Source organism: Psammomys obesus, unplaced genomic scaffold (genome assembly GCF_907164565.1).
Source record: "Psammomys obesus unplaced genomic scaffold, mPsaObe1.curated_primary_1811, whole genome shotgun sequence".
Classification (NCBI taxonomy): Eukaryota; Metazoa; Chordata; class Mammalia; order Rodentia; family Muridae; genus Psammomys; species Psammomys obesus.
Genome location: NW_026590061.1, coordinates 5,377,242 through 5,399,251, shown reverse-complemented (window position 1 = coordinate 5,399,251; position 22,010 = coordinate 5,377,242). Strand labels below are relative to the sequence as shown.

The following is a 22,010-nucleotide window of genomic DNA, read 5'->3' as shown; positions in this document are numbered from 1 at the left end:
AAGGCCAGGACCTTAAGGAAGAGTGCTTTCCCAACAATGCCCAGGGGCTGGCAGACACTAACCCGGGCAGTCACACCAGGGAAAGGACATCCAAGTGTCTCACCTGCAGAGGCCCTCAGAGGTTCTTCTTTACCTGTGTCCACAGCTTTCCCCTCCCCCACTGATCATCCAGGAACCCTGGCCAAGGGTTACTTCACTATTGGACAGCTGAGAACCTGGCACACCAGGCGGTCCTGTGCCAGGCTGAGGACAAACTGTAGCCATTAGGGGACACTGGGGAAGGCAGTTGGCTTTTGCTACGTAAGAAATACCACAGCTCCCTCAAGTCTGTCATGTCTGGTGACAGGGAACAGCCCCAAGTTGCTGGGACCCAGCTGTGCCTGCTCGGGAACAGTTTTGCCTGAGAGAACTTCACAATCTGCAACACAAATATCACCGTTGTCCCGGTAAGAGGCAGAGTTGCTCCCTCACCCGAATTTCCCCTCAGACTGCAGATACGGAAATCAAGGCAAGGTGAAGATGTCTAGCTTGTTTCGTTACGTAAGGATGGCTACACTGTTCTTACTAGCATACTTTCAATGCCTTGAGTGACACAGAGGACAGACCAAACCTTTCAAAACGCAGAGCCTGGACCTAGAAGCATATTATGCCTGCACTTACACAAAATGTCTGGGATAGAGTTAGTGTCAGCAAAGACCTGGAAGGGTCTGAGGCTGAAAAGTGGCAACTGCTACTCGGTACAGTGCTCTTGTGTGCGATGCTCATTCTCACCACACAGAACAGCACTGAGACAACACACGGTGGCAGCCGTGCAGCCCCATGCCACACTGACCAGCATGGAATTGCAGGAAATGGGCAAAGTTACAGCATGCGAACTCTATTTCAGAAGCTGTGACAGGTCAAAAAGGGGTAAACCAAGCTGTTTATCAGACTGCCTGGTCCAGAGCAATAAGGTCCCTCACAACACATTTCACAATGCTGCCATGTGCAGGCCACTGAACTGAAGCGCAATGCGGGCAAGAACTTACATGGCTTTGCTCGTGACCCACAACTATGCCCTGTAGTCTAAAACATATTCAGTAGCAGGTGTTGGATACATAACTGCAGGACAGCAGGGGTGTCGTAAACACACACACTCTGAAGGTCAGGGTACACATGGCAGGTGCTCAACAGACATCTACTGACTTCAGGAATGAGAGTGTGGAGCTGAAATGACAGTCATGACTCAGAAGCATGTGTCACATCAAAGACGCGGAGTTGGGAATATACTGATTATAAACTTTTATTTAAAAAATAAAATTATAAACAAAATACAGAAAAATATTGACACCTGTGTAACAATAAGATGACTCTTCATCTTTAGAGTAATTTGCCGTTCTGAGAGAATAAAATCCTAAATTTTATAAGGACATTTTATTGGGCAAAGGAGGAATTTGATATTTCATTAGCAGTGGGTACTTGGCATAGGTAAGAATTAATACATACATTCAACACTTCACAGCATCTTCAAGTCTCATTTCCATGTACTATACCAAACAGTGTACCTCATCAACCCCTAAGATTGCTAAGAGTGCAAAATAATATTATTAGAAAATAATCCTGTTTTTCCAAGGTCAACTGTATTTTCACTACTTAGCTACAAATCTCACAATGGTCTCTCCCCAGTTGAAGCCATGCCTCTTCTAGTAATTAAACAGGAAGCAACAGCCAGTCATGAGGTGGTCCCCTCCCTTCTTAGTGTGGACAGCCAGTTATGAGGAATCCCCTGCTCCTGGATGTAGACACTCCTCCGGAAGCTCCTTAAAGCAGTTGGGCAACTCTGCAGACACACACTGTGCATTCTTCCATTTAAAAGATGGCCGAAGCCCATTACCCCCCCAGATAACAAATTCCTCATTTCAAGATAATCCACATAGTAATTTTCTGAAAATACACAGTAGTTTCCTCCATTTTCAAATCAACTGTGGGCTCATTAGCAATCTGGATTCCTGCTTAGTTTTCTGTTACAGAAGCTACCTATCCTAGTCTCTTGACAATCTTCTCATTTCATTTTTAATTATAATTTTATTAAAATCAACCTAAATTACAATGTCAAGATTAGAAATTATCTATCAAGCCTCCAAGATGTCCACATAAACCAAACTGCCTCCTCCCCCTCCTCATTTATCTAACCCACGCTGAGAGTTTTGGTCTGAGAGGATGATGACAAACAATAGAGACAGATGAATTTCATTCAGCTGAGCTCCTGTCTTCAGGTTGTAACTTCTCCAGTACATGATGGCTGGCAGTTGGCAGCAGGCTGCTGCGTTGATACGACTTCCAAGTCAGATTCACGGACAAAAACCACCGCATCACCACTGACATTTATGAGACACTGGGCCTGTGGAAACAGCAGATGTTCAGATGCCTGCAGCCAAGGTGATCATGTGCCTGCCATGCACAGGTTCCAGGAGAAAACCAAATGCAGCACAGGCCAGTCAACCACCAGAGGAAAGAAATCCAGAGAGTCCGGGAATGCATGACAAAACTATTCAAGCCTGCTATTAATAAGAGACTATGCGTGGACAAGAGCCCATGTCTCACGCACTGGGAAGAGGGAGAGAGCTAGCCATCACTAGGGCAGCAAGACACATGGTGGAGAAGAGCGTCTGCCGGTCTCTCAAAGAGCAGAGGAAGCAGGCACTCTGCAGTCATTACTCTAATCTGTGTTTTCCCCTAGGAAAAACCTTGAAAATGTTTATAAAAGAAAATACTAAAAATAATATAAATACGATCAAGGAGAAAGGGAAAATATAAAAGTTATTTCTGCCTGAAATACTAAACAGAAGTGAAAATTACACAAAATTCTATCAATTTGGCCAAGTGCCATAAATGTGATAAATTAATGAAAATAACCAGAATGTGCAAAATAGTCTCAATGGAGGCAAACTGTCACTGTACAAAAACTTCAAAAATGAGGGGCCTCTCTATGGATATCCCACTTGTGTTAGCCCCCTACGTCCAAGTTCTTACAGCACTGTATACATCTGAGAAGCAGCCAGCAGCCGCCACCTCCTGCCATCAGCAGGGACCAGCTGAGGATTCTGAGTGAGCACCATGGAGTGCTGAGTGGCTGAAGAACAATGAAGACCATCTTTTGGCCTTGAACTGAGACAGTCACCAAGAAAACTTAAGTGATAAAACAAGCTCCAGAATCCTGTGTGTGGCAGGGCACAGTAGTGTGAAATGGGTACTTGCTCGTGTGCAGCTAAGATCCTCTCCTGTCCGGTGCATTCTCTAGAGCAGAACTGTCATGGAAAGATACAAGAAAAAAAAGGCACTAATGACTTGGGCTCTATGTAGTAAAGAAAAAGACTGGCTGGAACACAGAACAAGAAGAAACTTTCCTATTTAATTTACTTGTTTAATTTTAGAGACAGGGTCTCCCCATGTGCCCCTGGATACCCTGAAACTACAGGTACCAGGCTGGCTGCCTGCTTCCTCTAATTCCTATATTTATTGTTTAATTTTTGAAGTTTGAGTCAGGTACAAGTCATTCAAAACATACTTTAAAACATCATTATATAAAAAAAGACTCCATGTGTGGACATACACATTGTAAAAATATGAAAAACAACAATAAGGTCAGGATAGTTCCCTCAAAGGAAGAACACACAAGGCCCACAAAGCAGGGCCTGCAGACACTCTGGCCTGCATGAGTGGAGACCAGGGATCAACGGTGGTGTCTTCCTCAACTGCCCAGCTGTCTATCAGGGCCCCTCAAGGTGCGTGACAAGATCTTCACTGTAACCTGCCTTCACCAAATGTACCAGAAAGCTGCCTTCTAGTTTCAGAACATGAACTCTTTTTTTTTTAACATCTTTTTAACATTTTTTTAACACGAGTGTAGTAAAACAAACTAACAAAAATGTATAAATAACAAGAACTGAAATGTTTACCTTTCTCAAGAAATTGATAAAACAATGGCTCTGAAATCAAGCTAAAGTTGTGTTTAAATTGACTCTCTTCTTATACTGCTCACACATTTATGACAGACTCTCTGTGAAGTTAACTTTTTTTCAAAAAGACAGGAGTACTAAACACACGAATGATCTGCCCTTACTTATAATTAGCAGAATTTACAGCTGGTAGCAAAGTCCATCCTCACCTAGACACACATCTCCCTCCGTCGCTCCTGTGAACTCTGCATTACTGCTTCCTGAGTGCTGTGTCTGTTCTTAGAGTGCTTTCCTGGGCTAGAGACCTGCCACTAAATACTTGTATCCATTTATCAACGTGTGTCACACAAAAATATGATTTGTCATGTGTGTGTGCGTGCCAAGTCGGGCAGAGTGGGGCCTACCGCCTTCAAGAAAACTTGTTTCTTTCCCAATTAGTTAACTTTAGAAGAAACCTTTAAAATTTTGAGCTATTAAGTTAAAATTAGTAAAAGAATGTTATTATAAGGTTTAGTCTAATAAGACCTCTTCTATCCCCTATTTATAGAGTATTTTAGTAGAAATAAATAAGCAGTCTGTCCCCATTTAATGCTTTCCACTATTAGACAGGAAAAACTAGACATCCCAGGACAGGGTCTTTTCTGAGACTGACATTCAACCAAGGACCATGTATGGATATAACCTAGAACCTCTGCTCGGATGTAGCCCGTGGTAGCTCAGTAACCAATTGGTTTCCCATAGTAAGGGGAACAAGGACTATTTATAATAGGAACTCAATGGCTGGCTCTTTGACCTCTCCACCCCCCAAGGGAGGAGCAGTCCTGTTAGGCCACAGAGGAGGGCTTCGCAGCCAGTCCTGAAGATACCTGATAAAACAGGGTCAGATGAATGGGGAGGAGGTCCTCCCCTATCAGTGGACTTGGAAAGGGGCAGGGTGGAGATGAGGGAGGGAGGGTAGGATTGGGAGGGAATGAGGGAGTGGGATACAGCTGGGATACAGAGTTAACAAAATGTAACTAATAAGAAAAAAATAAAATTAATAAAAAAAAAAAGAATAAGTTGTGCCTCTGCTTTCCTCAGAGGGAAAATAAAATAATAAAAAAGAAAGAGGCAGAACAGTCACTCAGGGCAGAAATCCCAGAAATGCTTAATTAAAGGTGGCAACCAGTTATACGAGACGTGTCACAGCACCTGAGTGATGGAGCCTGTGTGGCTCATAGAGTCATGAAAGCATGTTCTAAGAATCTAGAATCAGAGTTCTAAAAGGCAATTCTCCTGGGAGGGAGTGGAGGTGGACAGGCCAGAGGGGCCTTCTCAGACTTCCGCCCAGCTGGGATGTTCAGCCACCTCACCTGGTTCTTGCTCGGATTCTCCATGAAGACACACTGCTTCATAATGTAGGAAACGACAGCATTGCCTCCCAGGGCGGCAACGTGCGCTCTTACCATGGCAAACACTTCAGCAATGAAAGCATGGAGAAAACCACTGACTCCTCCTTCCTGCAAATAATGTCCAAGGCCATTGTATCACATACAGGGTAAGAACACACACAAAATGTCAAAAGTGCATGGTATATATGCTAAATTACCTTAATGTAAAATATAATCATTTAAATTGTCCTCATAGTGAGAGGGTTGTTTGTTTGTTTGTTTGTTTTGCATTAATAAGCACACGTCTGAGTAAGGACTTTAAAGGACTTTCATTAGAGTTCAGGTAAGCTGTGATTTGCCTGTAGCTGACTAGCTAGTATCACACATTCTGTGTGTTTTATGAACATGTGGTGCTGGGAAACAATCCAGGGCCTTGTGCTGCCTGGAACGTACTCCACTACGAATCCACACCACGGGTACTACCACGCAGCCCCCAAGTGGTACTCGCTGTACCTGTCTCTCACATTATATGCTAATCTAGTCCAGCACTACACAAATTAGCTTTCCACACATATTGCTATGAAATTGAAAGAGCAGTGTGGGGGAACTATCTCTATGCAAAACCAAACCAAACAAATTAAAAGCCAGTGAATAGCTTAAATGCTTTTCAACTTAAGTTCCTTATCAACTCTACTGGAGGTTAAGGCTGATCAAAAAGGAAATTTCTGAATTTAAACTGGGGTAAAGGGAACTTGAAGTCTACTGTTGGAAGCTAACTTAGTTTTGTAAGTACATCCTTTAGAAAAAGTTTATGTGCATGTGTTTTGCCTGTGTATCTGTCTGTGCACCACATGTATGCCTGCTGCTCAAAGAGGACAGAAGAGGGCAGCGGTTCCTCTGGGACTGGAGTTACAGATGACTGTGAGCCAACATGGAGGTCCTCTAGAGGAGCAGGAAGTTCTCTAACCACTAAGCAATCTCTCCAGCTCCACCACATCTCGCTAAAAATCTAGGAAGATCCCCCAGATAGTAATCTTGTGTCACTTTCTCTGTTGAACTTGTGCACCTAGATCGGCCATTTCAGCCTCCGCTGGAGACGTGCAGCTGTGTGCGCTCTCCAGGAGCCTTCTACTTATGAGGCCAGGGGACTGGAGCAAAACATGTGCAGACGGTGGGTTCTAAGAAGCACAAGTGACTCTAAGAAGGATGTCACCAGGCAATGTCCACATGGGATGCTGCACCTTAAGCTAATAATGCAGGTCTCTACTGCAGTGAGATCATCCAGGCAGCAACACTACAGCAGTGAAAATTGCAACAGCAGCAAAGAGTAAGGAAATGAGAATGTGGACTCAAATGTGGCCAGGGCTTGTGCATGAACCCCACTATCTAGGAGGCTAAGAAAACAGGAACACGTGTGTCTACAGTTCAAGACCAGCCTAGAAATCACAGTACCACCCATCTCACAACAAAATAAAACTTAAAGGTTCAAAACAGTATAACTACACACTACTAGGAATAACTAAAAAAGAAAACAACAGAAAAACCATGCCAGTTTTGAAACAAGCCTATTTTACCAAACTTAAGTGGACATTAATTCTCCATTAAGAGATTGCGATACTACATGGTTTATTCTCCACATAAGTACAATTAAAATAGATTATCTCAAAAAGAAGTAGCCACCTAATTAATTAACCTGTCAGACATTATTCATTTGTTTACACAAAGACATACTATACTTTCTCTGTGCCAGGCAGGCACCATGCTGAAGACAGAAGTGTGGCATGGAGACAGCTGTTACCAGAGCACAAGGCCTTCCCGTGACACAAAGCAAAGCACAGCTGAGTCATCTTATGAAACATGCACTGTCCACAACACAAACTGCCATAACAGTGAAACAGAGGACAGGGTCCCAAGTTTCCCTATGAATAAAAGTAATTTGTTCAGCAGCCCCAATTCATAACAGAAGATACAATATAGTTTCCTTTTTCTTAGGTTAAATTCTTGTGTTACTAATGGCAGGAGAGAATGGCCCTGACTGTGAATTTAATCACAATCACAGGACCACTATGTAACAATTCCCCATGTGCAACAAAAACCTGGAGAAATAGGGGTCTTGTGAACTGCCAACAGGGGGAACAGGCAGCCTCCTTCTTTTTTCAAGAGGGAAGAAATGACAAAGCTAAAATAAAGTTATCTTTGTACCATACATCTACTATAAAAATCTAGGATTCTTACTTGTGGGTCCTTAAAAACTATTTAAATATATCTCAAAAAAATGCTACTTAGAAAACTGCACAAGTCCTGTCAGGGAGTTTTAAATCTTGGATCAAATATAGGAGAAATTTTACAATAAGCATCTAGAACTTCTACAAGCAAATGGGCATAAATCAGAAGCAACTCTTGTAAAATGGGTTACTGTATAAAATGTGGTGAGTATAATACAAAAATGTACCCCGAAAGGTCATTAATAGTTAAGTGAAATATAAATGTCTGTGTTATTTAGAAGAAAATATAACTTAAAACTTGGTTTTATTACTAATGCTTTCAAGAAAAAAAGATGTCAGGAAGAATTTTACAAAGTTACCTCACGGAGAGAAGTAGTTTCTCTAATAAAAAACATGTTAATGATGCCGAGATATTTAGTTATCTTTGCTCCAGGAATAAAAGAAAGAGGCGTCATCTTAACAACCCCAACTGTGGAACTTGCACAAGGTGGCACAGAGCGATTCCGGAAATTTCCATCACCCACGGGACTTGCTTTCTCAACTGTTACAGCTAAAATTGGAGAAAGATAAGGACACATTAAGAACAGACACTGGAAACTAGATAATCCCCTAAGGCTTCCAAACAAGTGGTGACAACATTCAGCTGTCTGTGAGACTAAGCCATGTCATGAAAGAAGAGAAATTATCATGCAGCACATGCAACTGAGAGAGAGAGACATGAGAAGATGCTGGAATGGAAGTCTTGGGAAGGAGATGGCATTCCTGTAAAGGAAAATGTTGATGCAGTGCAGCGGACACACAGTGACGGTTACACAGTGCACAGAGGAAAGCGCCAGAGCAGTACAGTAGCTGCTGTAGGAACGAATTATCCAAGGACAGTGGGAAAGTTGTTATGTTCCCTGTACAGGTGCCACCTTTCCGGACCACTCCATCACTGTCGGCTTGTAGCAGCCTAGGCAACACTAGGTGTAATACATTCCTGTATTTCCTTCCCAAAATGTTTTGATTGAACATCCACGTAACTTAAGCCTTTAACACCTGGTCCTGGCCGTCTAAAGATGTTTTGGGAAGCAGCGGGTGGAGCAGTCGCCACCGCTTAGGAGTAACTGCAGTCAGCAGTCTCACGAACTTGCTGCTTCTAACCTCACTGCAGCCACACGGTCACCATCACCCCTGGCTCCACAGGAGGAAACCAAGGCCACCCACTTACTAACTTAGCACCTCTTCGGATTGAAAACAGGATTCTGATAAATTCCCTGTATTCTTCCCTCTGCAATATAGTTCTTTTCCTTTTAATATAAACTCACTCAAATATTGTTTCCTCAAAATCTGCCAAAACACAGGCTATAAAAACATCTCCCACAAGTTTAGCAGGAAGAGAAGCTGTCTGCTTTCTCTGTAGACATGCTTGATTGCTGTCCTCAGACTTTGGAAGCTGACAGCCATGCAGTCAGCAGTTCCCTGGGTCTCGGAAGAGTGTCTCTTCAACAAGAAAGCTGGCCAAGTCCTCCTAGACAGAGGTGGGATATACATCCATCTATGTTCACAAAAAGTAAGATTTAAAGACATTTCTACAGCTAAAAGTAACCACCAAAAGGCTCTGTAATGACTCTTCACACATGACCGAGCACCTGAAGCCTCCACACTCAAATACATGACTGACTGGCAATGTTGTTACTAGGCAGTGAGGTCTAGCTTTCACCACTGGGAAATCAGGGATATGCTTCTCAGGTCATCAGAATGTGGTAGAAACGTCCGCCTACTTGTCTTAATTGATCCGCGCCTTATGGTCTGAGCTTTCAGTTTAATGAGCTCTATCCAGCTGCTGCATCTGTCTGCAAAGGAACTGTAATCAGCTGACGCTGCTGAAAACACAGACAGAAAACAAAAGAAAACACAAAGAAAAAATATGGATGACGTGTCTTACTCGCCATAATGCTCCTCTGACGACGTAACTTAACTTCACTGTAGCTTAGAGACAGAGTGACCTTTTCAGATCAGACAGGAGAGGTGGTGGACAGTCCAGCTTTACACCTCCAAGCCTCCAAACCCAGCACCAGCTGCGGAGCACTGGGTGCATGACTGCACCGTCTCAAGGGCCATGTGCTCCAGCTGATGCGTGGGCAGGACTCAGTCTGCTTACTTGCTCCCACTCTCCTCACGTAAGAGTTCACTTGCTTCCATTTGCTTTTAACTTATAATCCAATTTATAATCAACCCATCATGAGCAACCCTCTTCCCTACTTTTAGATGAAAATCAAAACTAAATGATAAGTGTTGAAAAATGCTTAAAGGGGAAAAAACAAAAAAACAACAACAAAAAAAGAAAGAAAGAAAAAAAACCCCACCACCCCTCTAGCTGACCTATCTCTTACTAAAATGTCTTCTTTCCACCATCAGGAACCCAGCTCTGAAAACAGCAGGAAAACCAAAGGGTCACAGTCCTCTATGCTCTGGCTCCATGTCTGATGTCTGGTAGCAGGGCCTCTGACAAGAAGGAGGGGAGCAGCTAGCACCCCTTCTGCCAACAGTAACTTTTACATTGCTACTGTTTGTAGAGGTTAAAGAACTAAAACTTTACAAACTCAGAAAACTCTTAAGAACTTAAAAATAGTAATAACAAAGTAAATACTTTAAAACCTTAAACATCTAAATACAATAAAGCATATGTGAGGTCTCTTCCACTGTCAGTGTGTGCCTATGCCTGTAACTGTCTCTGCTGACAACCTCACAGCTCAGTGACTGTGTGCTTAGGTAGGCAAACTCACCTCTCTGTGCAGCTGGTATACCTGAGTTAGAGCTCGCACTCTCCAGGTGTTCTAATAAGACAATATGAACAACATTAGCTCAGATGTGAGGACAAGCCAGCACCTCTTCTCTGCTGCTTGTTATTCTTCAGTAAGCCGGAAGAATAGACTAAGCAAACCTTTATGGCTTCATTATAAAAGCAAACCAAACACAAGTATTAGCATTCAAAATGCATTTCCTTTATATGAAAACTAGCCCCATTAATAAATACCATGCCAATGATTGCTTACTACAACACAAAGCGAGTTTCTGGAGAAATTACGAACAATAGCATGCTAATAGAATGACGGCACAATATACGAAGCTGGACAGAAGAAAGCGCCAGTGTAAGGGGAAACAGAAGGCAGTGTTTTAGGGGAGGGCTGGGAGCTGTACTGTGAAAAGTCACCCACCAGGTGACACCCATGTTCCACACATCAGCACCACTTCCTATCCTTGGTCTTCCAAAGTCTCCATTTGACTTTGTCAACAACTCCCTCTGCTGGCAGTAGCAAGACTGTAAAACTAAAAGGAGAAGGATCTCCAGAAGGGCTAGAAACCCTGACCAGAATCACACCCTTCCCAGCAGGCTTGAGAAACAGAGTCTCCTAGTGTCTTGTATTTGTTGTGCATGTGTAAGATATTGTGGAAATGTGAAAGTACTATTAAAGGAAATCTATTTTTGCTGTCCATGCTCTCTCTGTGCAAGCACATTGGTATTTTTGTGTTAGAACTTTAAAACGGGGGGAGGGGGGTAGCTCACTAGAGAATTATTCGGGGCACCCAACTTTTTAAAGTATCAACTAAGTGGATATATTTTCCACCCTAATGTATTGGTCTCTTGGTACTATTTCAAATTAACAAAATTTAACCACTCAAAATATGATTTGTACAAAACATTCTTCCAAATGGACTAGCCTTCGCATCTGGTAGCTAACACTGGAGAACATGCAGTAATTGGCAGTCCTCCGAATGTGGAGCCGATTAATAAATGGGCTAGGTGAAGGCCATATGATGACTGAGACAGTACTGTGATGCAGACGTGTCCAAACACTGACCATCATGTCCACAGGCAACGTATCTAACTGGGTACAGTCATCCTGATTCAAGTCCACATGGAGATAGGGAGACAAGAAGCCAGAATGGTCGTCATGTTGATTAGGAGGCTCAACAGTTTCTAAAGACCACAGAGGACAAGAAAGGACTTGATGCATACATGAGGAACAACCAGTCTAATCCAGGCTCAGGCATTTCCAGGGTTCTCTGGGGTCACTGCTAATGAGGACAGACTCTGAGTATACATTACAGGAAGCATAGCTGGGCTGCATCATGACAAACACCTAGAGACTTGGCATGTAGAGACAGTTCAAAAGTTAGGGTACTGCAGCTTCATGGAGATAGCCTGCCAAGCATGCACAGGCTTTGGGATTTGATCTCTGCCAGGAAAAAAAAAAAAAAAGAAAGAAAAGGAAAGAAAAAGAAAGAGAGAGAGAGAGAGAGAGAGTAAGCAAGCAAATATGTAATTCAGATTAGGAGTTCTATGAACTTACTTTTTTTTTCAGGATCAAAAAGGAACAACTAAAATAATTTTAGAAACCACTAAAATGAAATTCTCTTCCATAACTCAGTATTGTTCTGATTTAGTGGCAACCCTAAACTGTGCTGAATAAAAAAACATGGAACAAAACAATATGAAAAATGTCTGCGTTTGTAACAAACACAATGATAAGCCAAAAACTGAGGGGCATACTTGTAGAGTCAGCGTTTGGAAGGAGGTGGGGGATCAGGAGTGTAAAGTCATCCTCACCTGTATAGTAAGTATAGTCAGTCTGGGCTATATAACATCCTGTCTCAAAAAAAAAAACAAAAAACAAAAAAACAAAAAACAAAAAAAAACAACCATAAAAAAGGAAACAGTATAACTTTTTTTTTTTCTACAGAGAATAAGCTAATAAGAGTGCATGCTCTTGAGAAGGAAAATGAAGGAAGGAAACCTTATTTTAGAGCACATGATTTTTATATTGTATTATTCATTGATTATTATTTTTCTCTGAATTACTACTCTCCCCCTAAGTATTTATGAAGGGGAAGGAGGTCTTTATTCCCTGATTCAGTGGTTTGACTTGTAGGTATTCTTCGGTGTTCAAGGAGCTTTTTTATTTTTTATTTTTACTGCACTTGGAAGAGCACACACACTTGGTCTGATCATAGCTCTTCTCTTACAGAAATGCTCAAGGTAGCCTGGAATGGCGACAAGTGAACCCTGCTTCAGTACAATTTGCACACCTTAGATAAAAGTCCTCAGACTCTTGGCTCCTTCTCAGTATAGTCTGGCTTCCCAGGAACAGACTCTCAAACAAGAAGGCACTATAACTGATGTAGTCTGGCTCACTGACATGCTGGTAACTCTAATTAACAGTAAAACAATAAGCAATCTCCAGGACAATACTAAACGAATGGCAACAGATTTTATTACTTCTTATTAAGCATCATTCAAGGTCTGCTAAGAAACTAGCACTGAATTCTACATGATTTGCACCTCTATATGGAAGAGTGAGGCAAACACGTCTCCTATGAGAGCCCTATTCCATTTGGAAAGATCTGTTATCAAGACACACAGCAGTCCACACTTTCACAATTTTTGCGTGCATACATGTGTGTATGCATGTATATGTGTGGGTACATGCACCCACATGAGCAGTTAAGGGACAACCTGCAGAGGGCAAGCTTCCTTCTTCTATCATACGAGACGGAGGACAGAACTCAGGTCATTGGGCCTTCCCCACTGAGTCGTCATGCTGGCCCTGCCTCTGGTTCTTTAACACAGTTTCCCCCACTAGACATGCTTGTGCACAGCTATTATCCCAGGAATCTGGGTCAAGAGGACCATTCAGAGCTCAAGCCCACACTGGGCTATACAGCAAGCACCAGATCAGCCTGGGCTACACTGCACAGCAAGACCATGTTAGCAAACTAAAACCAAAACAAAAAGGTGTCATTCAGTGACAATTCTGTCACTCCCAAAGAAATAAATCTAACCAGGCAAAGCAAATACGTTACAGATTATTGCTCTCTTAGCTTACTCTAGCAACACTTAGTCCCGTGTCCATAAGTATGGACAATGGGCTGGCAGAAATTAGTGTATTAATGACCAAAACAGCAGCAGAAGTGTCAAGGTTTCTTCTTTCCTCCTTCCATATGCTTCTTTTCAGCAGTCTGTGACAGCCAATGGGAAAGCACCTGTCAACTGTAGCTGTGGCCTGCATACTTAGCTCCTCCAAGGCATGTGCTGGCATCCTATTGCCATGAGAACAGTATTCCAGTTGCTTAGGCCACAGGGCTCCACCCTCCAGAGAAATTGGTACCGCTACAGAGGGTCAGTTTGGTCTTTCCTCCACACTACAATACAGCAAGAAGGCCCTTCCAAGTGAACCTCAGTGTAGGCCTGCCTTTCCAGCCTCCAGAATACTAAGCGATGAGTTTCTAGTCTCTAAGTCACCTAGTTTTCTGGTGAGCATCACACAGTGGATAAAAGCTGCTGCGCCAACTCCTGAGACTTTTCACTTCCTATCATTAGAATTTATCAGTCATCTTTGCTCTATTTTTTTTTTAATTACTGTCTTCCTGATCTACAAGGGCTACACAGAGAAACCCTGTGTCAAAAAACCCAAAACAAACAAACATACAAATATTACTGTCTTAAAAATCCCTACAAATAATATTCTCTTGTAAAGTTAAAGGTATATAGCCCGGAGAGTCTTTAATTTTTATTATTCCCCATTTAAACATTCAAAGTTTTAGGTTACTATGATCACAACTGAGTTTTACATTCTTTCAAGCATTTTTATCAATATAATGAAGAACTGGATACACCTTATATCTATAAAAGGTGGCTTAATAACTAAGTTAATGATGACTCTAAAGATTGATATAAATCTACTTAGATGTGGATGAACTGATTAAAAGTTGCCGTATGAGTTGTAAATGATTAAGGTATAGATAAAAATAGTAGCGTCAACGTGAATAGTTTATAGTGGAAAATGAAAAGGCATCAGTAAGGTGTACAGTTGATAGCAGACAGTGAACTTTCATGTAGATCATGTACATCTGCAACTAAGATATACATCCTACTCTTTCTTCTTCTTTAATTTCCTGCCATTTGTTACCTCTCTCCGTAACAGCCTAGGCCTTTTCCTTTACTTTGCTCTCCTCTGCCTCTTCTTCATCTCACTGACCTCGAGCTGCCCTGAAGAAAGAGGGAATGCTCCCCTGCCCGTGCTTCTCCACTAATTAAGTCCCTTCCATCCGTCCCATCTCTTAGATGGGGTATGGACATTTGTACCTAGCTTTAGATTTCACTTCATTCATGCATGCATGCATTTGTTTGTTTTTGAGAAAGGGTCTCATACTCAACATCTCTGGCTGGCCTGCCTCATTTTCCCAAGTTCTGGAGTTACACCAGGTTTGCCTCTCTCTGTCTCTTTAGTTTTCACTGTCCTCATTCTCTACCCCAATAGCATCTCTCACTTGCCACTGCTCTGGCCATCCAACTATATGAAGACTATTTATAAATTCTTTTTATTGCTGTCACCATTTTGATCATACCATCAAAATATAGTTGTTTTTTTTTTTTTAAAGCAGATACAGGAGATATGTAAGAGACTATTACTATATAAAGGTATTTGTAGTAGTATAAAGAGCTACTATATATAGTTAAGGATTCAGAAACATCTGTAGAAAAAGTAAGTTAATGTTTACAGATTTTCATGCTGGCTCCCGTAGTCAGTCAGTGGCCAATTAAATAAGAGTCCCCCTGCTAGGCTACAGCACCTTGTCAACAGCAGGAAGGACTGAGCAAGCACAAAGCAGCATGAAGAGAGGAACAGGAGCATACTCTTGTCCATACTCTTAACCAATAAAAACTATGTTATCCTTTTAAAACTTTTTTATAGTATTAAGCTATCAATATCTAAATGAAACTATCACTATAATACATTAGATTTATAACATTTGAGATATCTTTAAAGTAGTATGTGGTTTACAGTCCATCAGCTCACTGGAACTAATATCTCAAGATTTATGTCTTCAGATTTTAAAGTAGTGTTAATCATTTACAAACATTAAAGCACAAAATTATTGAGTCCATCTGCATTCTATGAGAAAAATCTCATTTAAAAATTTTTACCCAGAATAACTTCATTTAGACTCTACATTTTTACTATATTTAATCTCTTCCTTTTTTCTATAGGAATCATTTTTAAAGTATATTAAAAAAAAAAAAAAACAACTGCAGAAAAAAACTGTAAGCATGGCTATTGGTGAGGCTAAACCGTTATGAAGCAGTGTAAAACTTGCACTGACGATCTTTCTTACAGCACAGCCTTCTAAGAAACACTTTATGCTGGTGCCACGCCACATATGTTCGTCCTAAGACTTGTCAGGAAATCCTGACACCTTTAAGAAATGACTGAGAGCCAGGTGGTGCTGGTGCATGCCTTTAATCCCAGCACTTGGGAGAAATAAAATTTGAGGCCAGCATGGTCTACAGAGTGAGTGTGAGGACAGCCAAGCAGCCAAGACAAACCCTGTCTAGAAAAACAAAACAAAAAATTCAGCATCTTTTAATATTTCACCATCAAGGTGACACTGAGTCAACCAGAAATCTGAGACATACCAATAAACATTTGTTACTTTGAAAAACAAAACCAAACAATACATCATGAAAGGAAAAATGAAAATGGATGGACAACTCAGGTCTTGTTTACTCTACACAGTGAACTAGTACAGATGCATGTAACAAAAACCAAAAGCAGTACATCACATTTACCCTTGTTGATAACAAAAAAAGAAAAAGTTACTAAAAGCAAAGTGCAATTATTAATAAACATACTATGCTTGACTGTTCAGACTATTCTCCCTATCAACATAAAAGGTAATAAACACATAACAAATCTTTTTTTTTTTTTTGAGAACATGAATATTAAGTAGAAGACAACATTCATGGACTCTTCTAAAAGAAATAATTCTGCCAGCTTAGCTAGGCAGCTCAGCAGAGCCACACACACACACTCCCTGAGCACCATGAGCAGCTGCCCTAGACACCCTAGCAGGTCACTGGGGGAGCAGGCCAGGCCCTGCCCATTCCTCCTGAGCCTCCCGCCACCCTCTGGTGGCCCCTTCTACACTGCTAAACTGAGATTCTCACACACTTTGTCTCTACTCAATACACTGCCCTGTTACAGCACATAAGGCCTCCATTTGTGTCACAAGACAATGGTCTAGTCTTCAGACGTTTTCACAGCCCACTTCAGCCTCAAATCTTCCAAATTACTTTGAAATAAAGTTTAAAGATATATTTAGCCCATGTGCCCCTAAACAGAGGAAAGAAAGACAGCACACACACAAGACAAATCAGAACTTACACAGCTATGTGTGAAAGGGAAAGATACACTTATAGGAACTCACTGGTGGCTCTCGTGTTCCAGAAAAGCACAGTTTCTACATGGAGCACCAGTTGACACACGTTTTTCCATTTATTCGTAGACATGAACGTTCTGATTTCAAGATGGTAGTGAAGGTGATATGGTATGACTCAATGTTTATCAAACACTGGACAGCTTTCTCAAGTAAGATATAGAGAGCCAATGCTATAACCTGTGGATCTGCAGATCTCACTCTCTACCCTCTTGTCAGCTTCTTCCACCCTGAGGCTACTCTTAAGGACCCTAAAACTTAGAGAGGAATTTGACTTGCTGATTTAACTGACTGGAGCTTCCTGGAAACAGCGGTAATGATGGAAGCTCTCTGAACCTGAGCATGAATTCAGCCTTTGATTTACTTTTTTAATAATACAAACATGTTAACAATCATGGAATTATTAAAACCCAAGGAATTTTTAAAATTTAATTTAAAGGCTAAAAGGTAGTGTAAACTGTTTCAGATTTTAGACATGAGAAGCGGAGCTGACAGAGGTCTCAGCAGATCTGCATTCCTGTTTGGTAACAGTGCTGCCATCAGGCTTTTCCACCATTTTTCCTCCATCTCAGGCCTGTCATGCTGCCTACAATGAGCAGTAAACACTTCAGGCAGTACACATATAAGACATTCTATCCAAATGTTTCTTCCCTTGTTCTTCAGCTCACAAAATACCATTTACTAATACTGACCACATCAGTACGGACAAAGCAAACTTACAAGCTTCATTATAAGCCTCTACAGAATCCAGTCAGTAGTGACACCAAATTCACCTAGTATCACTCAACTCCAAACATATTTTTGTAAAGTGACAGATTAAGCCTTTACTGACATGGGGAATGGAGAGATGGCTCAGAGGTTAAGAGCATTGGCTGCTCTTCCAGAAGTCCTGAGTTCAAGTCCCAGCAACCACATGGTAGTTCACATTCATCAGTAATGGGATCTGGTGCCCTCTGTTAGCCTCCAGGCACACATACAGACAAATCATTGCATACATAATAAATAAATAAGATAGACAGATAGAGAGATAGATAGATATAGATAGATAGATCTTTAAAAAAAAAAAAAAAAAGAAAAAGAAAGCAAGCCTTTACTGACTAGGTTGGATTTCTTCTTTATTATTCTAAGGAAGTTAAGGAATTCTAAGATTTTCTATACAAGTTCTACAGAGGAATTCAGTTGGTGACACAAGAAAAGATGACCAAGGTTACCAGGTCAGAATCTGAACATGACTTATCTCTTCAAGTCTACAGACTATGAGATAAACACATATCTCTACATGGACAGAAAGGACTTGCACACACACACACACACACACATGCACACGGGCATACGTGCACACATGCAGTTTTTCTGTTTTATACATAATTTCTTATCAAATGAAAGTATTCATAAGTTGAAACAATTTCAACTGTATAATAAAATATAAAGATAACTAACTAATTTGATGGTAAATAAAAATGAATCATTTCTCAATTAAAAACTTTATGAAAAATACAAATTACATTTTCATTTATTTTATATATATTTCATATTAGATACAATAGTTTTGAGAAGTCAAAATGAAAATTATAATAAAACAAAAAGAGAAACAGAAAAGCAACCCTCCCATTCTTCTCTGCATATTGTAGAACTTGAGAGTTTTCCCATTACAAACCATCAGTTTCTTATAAAAACAGTGTCCTCCAATTACAACTATTGTGTAAAAGATGGAAGCACTGGCTAATCTGAGCATCCCTCTGGAGATTCCATGGAAATCCAAAAATGTTTGAAAACCTCTACTAGAAGAAAACTTACAGATAAAATACCAAATACACTATACGTAGTATATACACTGGGAAATTAAAATCTTTAAAAGTAAAACTTTCGAAGAACTGAGACATAAGAATGGAACATAAGAGAAATGACCTTCACCATATATAGAGAAATCTGTTTACAAAGTAAGAACAACACGCAATGGCGGAATGAAGGACAGACTCCTCTGCTGACTCTAGTGAGAAGGCAGAGAGAAGTAGCAGCATGCCTATTAGCTTCCCATGTGACCAACCTTTAGCTGCTGGGAAGGGATGAGAAGGCAGTGAGTCTGAGCAGAGCTCCAGCGGGAACTGCAGCAGTTCTTCATTATCTGTGGAGGCTTGAGGGGCAAACACACACCAGTTACTCAGCAGCTGTCTACTGCTCCAGGCTTAAGCTTAAGAACCTATCACAAAACTGTAACAGACAAAAGTGAACTTTACTTCCTAGACATCAAGTTTTACCTCTCTGTAACGACTTTTCAACATGTGTTTTTGTGGTCTGTAAGGCCTGGTTTTTATCAAAAGTAATTGCAACTGCTGTGACTGTGACCTAGAATTACAGAAACAAGCACGATTAGTAAAATAATCACTGAAAGAATTTCTTACATTTTCTTTCAGCAGGTTATCATGGGATGAGTAGTTTGCCCTGCTTGATTAAGACTCTCAACCAGAATTCTATGTAAACTCAGACATGCAACATGTTTATTAAACCCTGACTTTAATGAATGACCTATCTCTAAAAGACCAGTTCTCAAAGAGGATTGGTGAAATCAGGAACGATGAGCCCCATTCTGTTTACTGTGTGCTCACTTGGCTTGCACCCGAGTCCCCTGCAGATAACCAGCGGTAAGAAATATGATGTACACAGCCTGATGCATGCTAATACATACCTTCAGATAGTCTGAGTTAAAACATCTGTGAAGTTACTGACTATTAAACTAAACGTCTATGAAGTTGTAACATTAAACTAAAACAGATCACAGAGGACCAGAAGCCTCTTCTACAACCAATGGCACTGCATTACCTGGATTAACTCATCTTCAGGCAGAGACACTGTAAAGTTCACATGGCAGAGGCAGCAGGGGGTCATAGACCGGAGTTTGAAATACAAGCTCTGCATAAAAGAGAGGGATGGTGACGTCACTCTTCACTGCACGCTAATGAATCCATGTAGTTAGTTCTGTCCAGGGACATTACATTATGAAAGGTGAGAACCAAGAAAGGACAGAAAACTGGCCTCTCCCTGAGAGTGCAGAGCAGTAACCAGCTGTCAGTAAGGCATAAGAGCTTGCAGAGTTCGGTCATGGAAACACAGGACAGGAAGTGAGAGGCAGGGCTACCTTGGAAGTAAGGGGACCGACAGGAGCCCAGTCACAGCACACCTCTACAATGAGGTAACACAATTTTATGAAACCCACCACTCCATACAAAGAACAAGCACCAATAAAGGTTTAAAGTCTGTCAACAACTTAGGCTCTTAAAAACATTCTACAGATGTACTAGATTTTTGTGAAAGTTAAGCTACTAAGTTAAACAGCTTCTTTCATAATACTGTCTCTTAGAAGAGCAAGGACAAGCTAAGTACCTCAGTGTGGCCCAGACCCACAGGCTCACAGAAACAGTGCATTCCAGCCCCTTGAGATGCTATGGACAAAGGAGACTAGTCCAGTTAACCCAGGTTATGAGTGGCATGCTCCTACCTTGAGCAAGTTCTCACACAGGCCGTTGAAGTTCTTATTCAGTGCTTGGTTTGTCAAGTTGAGGCTACTCAGCCTCACCACTCTCACCGATGTGAACATCTAGGTGTGTGAGAGAGAATAATGGGACATCTGGTTAGTTTTTCCTAAAAGTCTAAATCAAGTGGAAGTTTCTAGTTTCTTTGAAGACTCAGTTGAGTCATGCGTTGTTTTGCTAGAAGCTGGCTTGTGAGAGGGCACATGATCTTATTTTCCTGTGAGCTGTCTCATGTAAGGGAAGTGACTTTGGTCATCTGAGAACATCCGTGGTGGATTGAGGAGAGGACATATATAGAAGCCCATGGACAGTGAGACATTGCTCTTTGGATCGACATCACTGCACTGATCTTAGTGCTCTGACGTTTGACTTTGCAGAGAGAAATATTCCAGTGCACTTCGTGGGGCAATCCACCCGAGTCTTGTGGCTTTTGTTGACTTTTCCAGATCTTCTGAAGTGTACCGAGTTGTGTTGCTGCTTGGTGCTGGCATTTGGAGTGCACTGCTGGTGTCCGGACAATGAAGAGTGGACTCACCCCAAGGAACCACTTCTAAAATGGTCTACAACCCCCCTTCACCTAATAACCTTTCTCCCTTACCTTTGGTCAGTGGGTGGAAGAGAGGTAGAAGCGCTTAAGAACTCTACATAACATAGGTTTGGTGAAAAATCCAAGCCTATATCTAATCATTGATAAAACTGGCAAATATGATTATCTAATTAAAAGGATAGTGTTTGTAAGTGCTACTAGGGGGTCAAGGAGAACAGGTATTTAAGTGAAAATTATTCATAATATATTTGCTTCAATCTGATAAAAGGTTTACCTGTATTTCTGATGTCCAATTATTTATGCCAGGCATAATTTCTGTATTACAACTATAAAAACCTGCCAAAACAAATTATAATTAAAATGTATTATTTTACTGATTTTGCTCTTTAGAAATGATGTTTCTCAACTATAGACTTATAAATGAAACTCTCATTACACCTGGCAGTGGTGGCACACACTGGGGAGGCAGAGGCAGGTGAATCTCTGAGTATCAGGACAGCCAGAGGTAAACAGAGAAACCCTGTCTCAAACAAACAAACAAAAAACAACTTTCATTACTTTTGTCTACATACTGCCTTCAATGCCAGCCTGAATTACATGACATTCCATTTCAAAAAACAGTAAATGAATGAATAACTAAAAAAAGAAAGCTGGGCCTTCCACCGATGGTAGAGAGAACAGCGGCTCTATCTCAAGGCTGGCTTGCTGCATACCTGAAGGAGGGGGAACATCAGTAAGGAGGGAATGCACATCTTCCATGGCATCAGTGTCGTCGATCTAGATACACAAAGATAAAACTACTATAGAACCACTAAACATGAAGTTGTCCCGATTCCTTAAAAACTACAGAGCTAATGCCTTTAACAGGGGCTGGAGAGATGTCTCGGGGCTAAGAATGCTTGCTGCTCTCCTGAGAACTGGAGTTCGATTCCCAGAACTCAATCCCCAGCCTCAACGTCCAGCCTCAGTGGACCCACTGCTCTCTGCAGTTGTTTGAACGAGAATGGCCCCCATAGGCTCATGCACCTGAATAGGTGGAACTGTTTGGGAAGGATTAGAGAGTACAGCCTCGTTGGAGGAGGTGAGTCATTTAGGCTTTGAGGTTTCAAAAGCCCATAATACTTGCAGTTAGCTCCTTC

At 41.3% G+C, this 22,010-nt stretch overlaps 1 protein-coding gene across 1 annotated transcript in view; it reads right to left on the bottom strand.

Moving 5' to 3' along the window:
* Positions 1–1,266: 1,266 nt before the first annotated feature.
* Positions 1,267–22,010, bottom strand: part of C2cd5 (C2 calcium dependent domain containing 5) — a 65,868-nt gene continuing 45,124 nt past the window's right edge. Inside the window, exons 12-20 of the mRNA XM_055605620.1 lie at positions 21,585–21,648; positions 21,146–21,207; positions 20,291–20,389; positions 19,615–19,704; positions 19,053–19,140; positions 18,842–18,928; positions 7,893–8,083; positions 5,291–5,437; positions 1,267–2,380 (exon numbers count right to left, since the gene is read on the bottom strand). Of these exons, the coding sequence (XP_055461595.1) occupies positions 2,252–2,380; positions 5,291–5,437; positions 7,893–8,083; positions 18,842–18,928; positions 19,053–19,140; positions 19,615–19,704; positions 20,291–20,389; positions 21,146–21,207; positions 21,585–21,648 (957 nt within the window). The 3' untranslated portion in view covers positions 1,267–2,251. The remainder of the gene's footprint in view (positions 2,381–5,290; positions 5,438–7,892; positions 8,084–18,841; positions 18,929–19,052; positions 19,141–19,614; positions 19,705–20,290; positions 20,390–21,145; positions 21,208–21,584; positions 21,649–22,010) is intronic.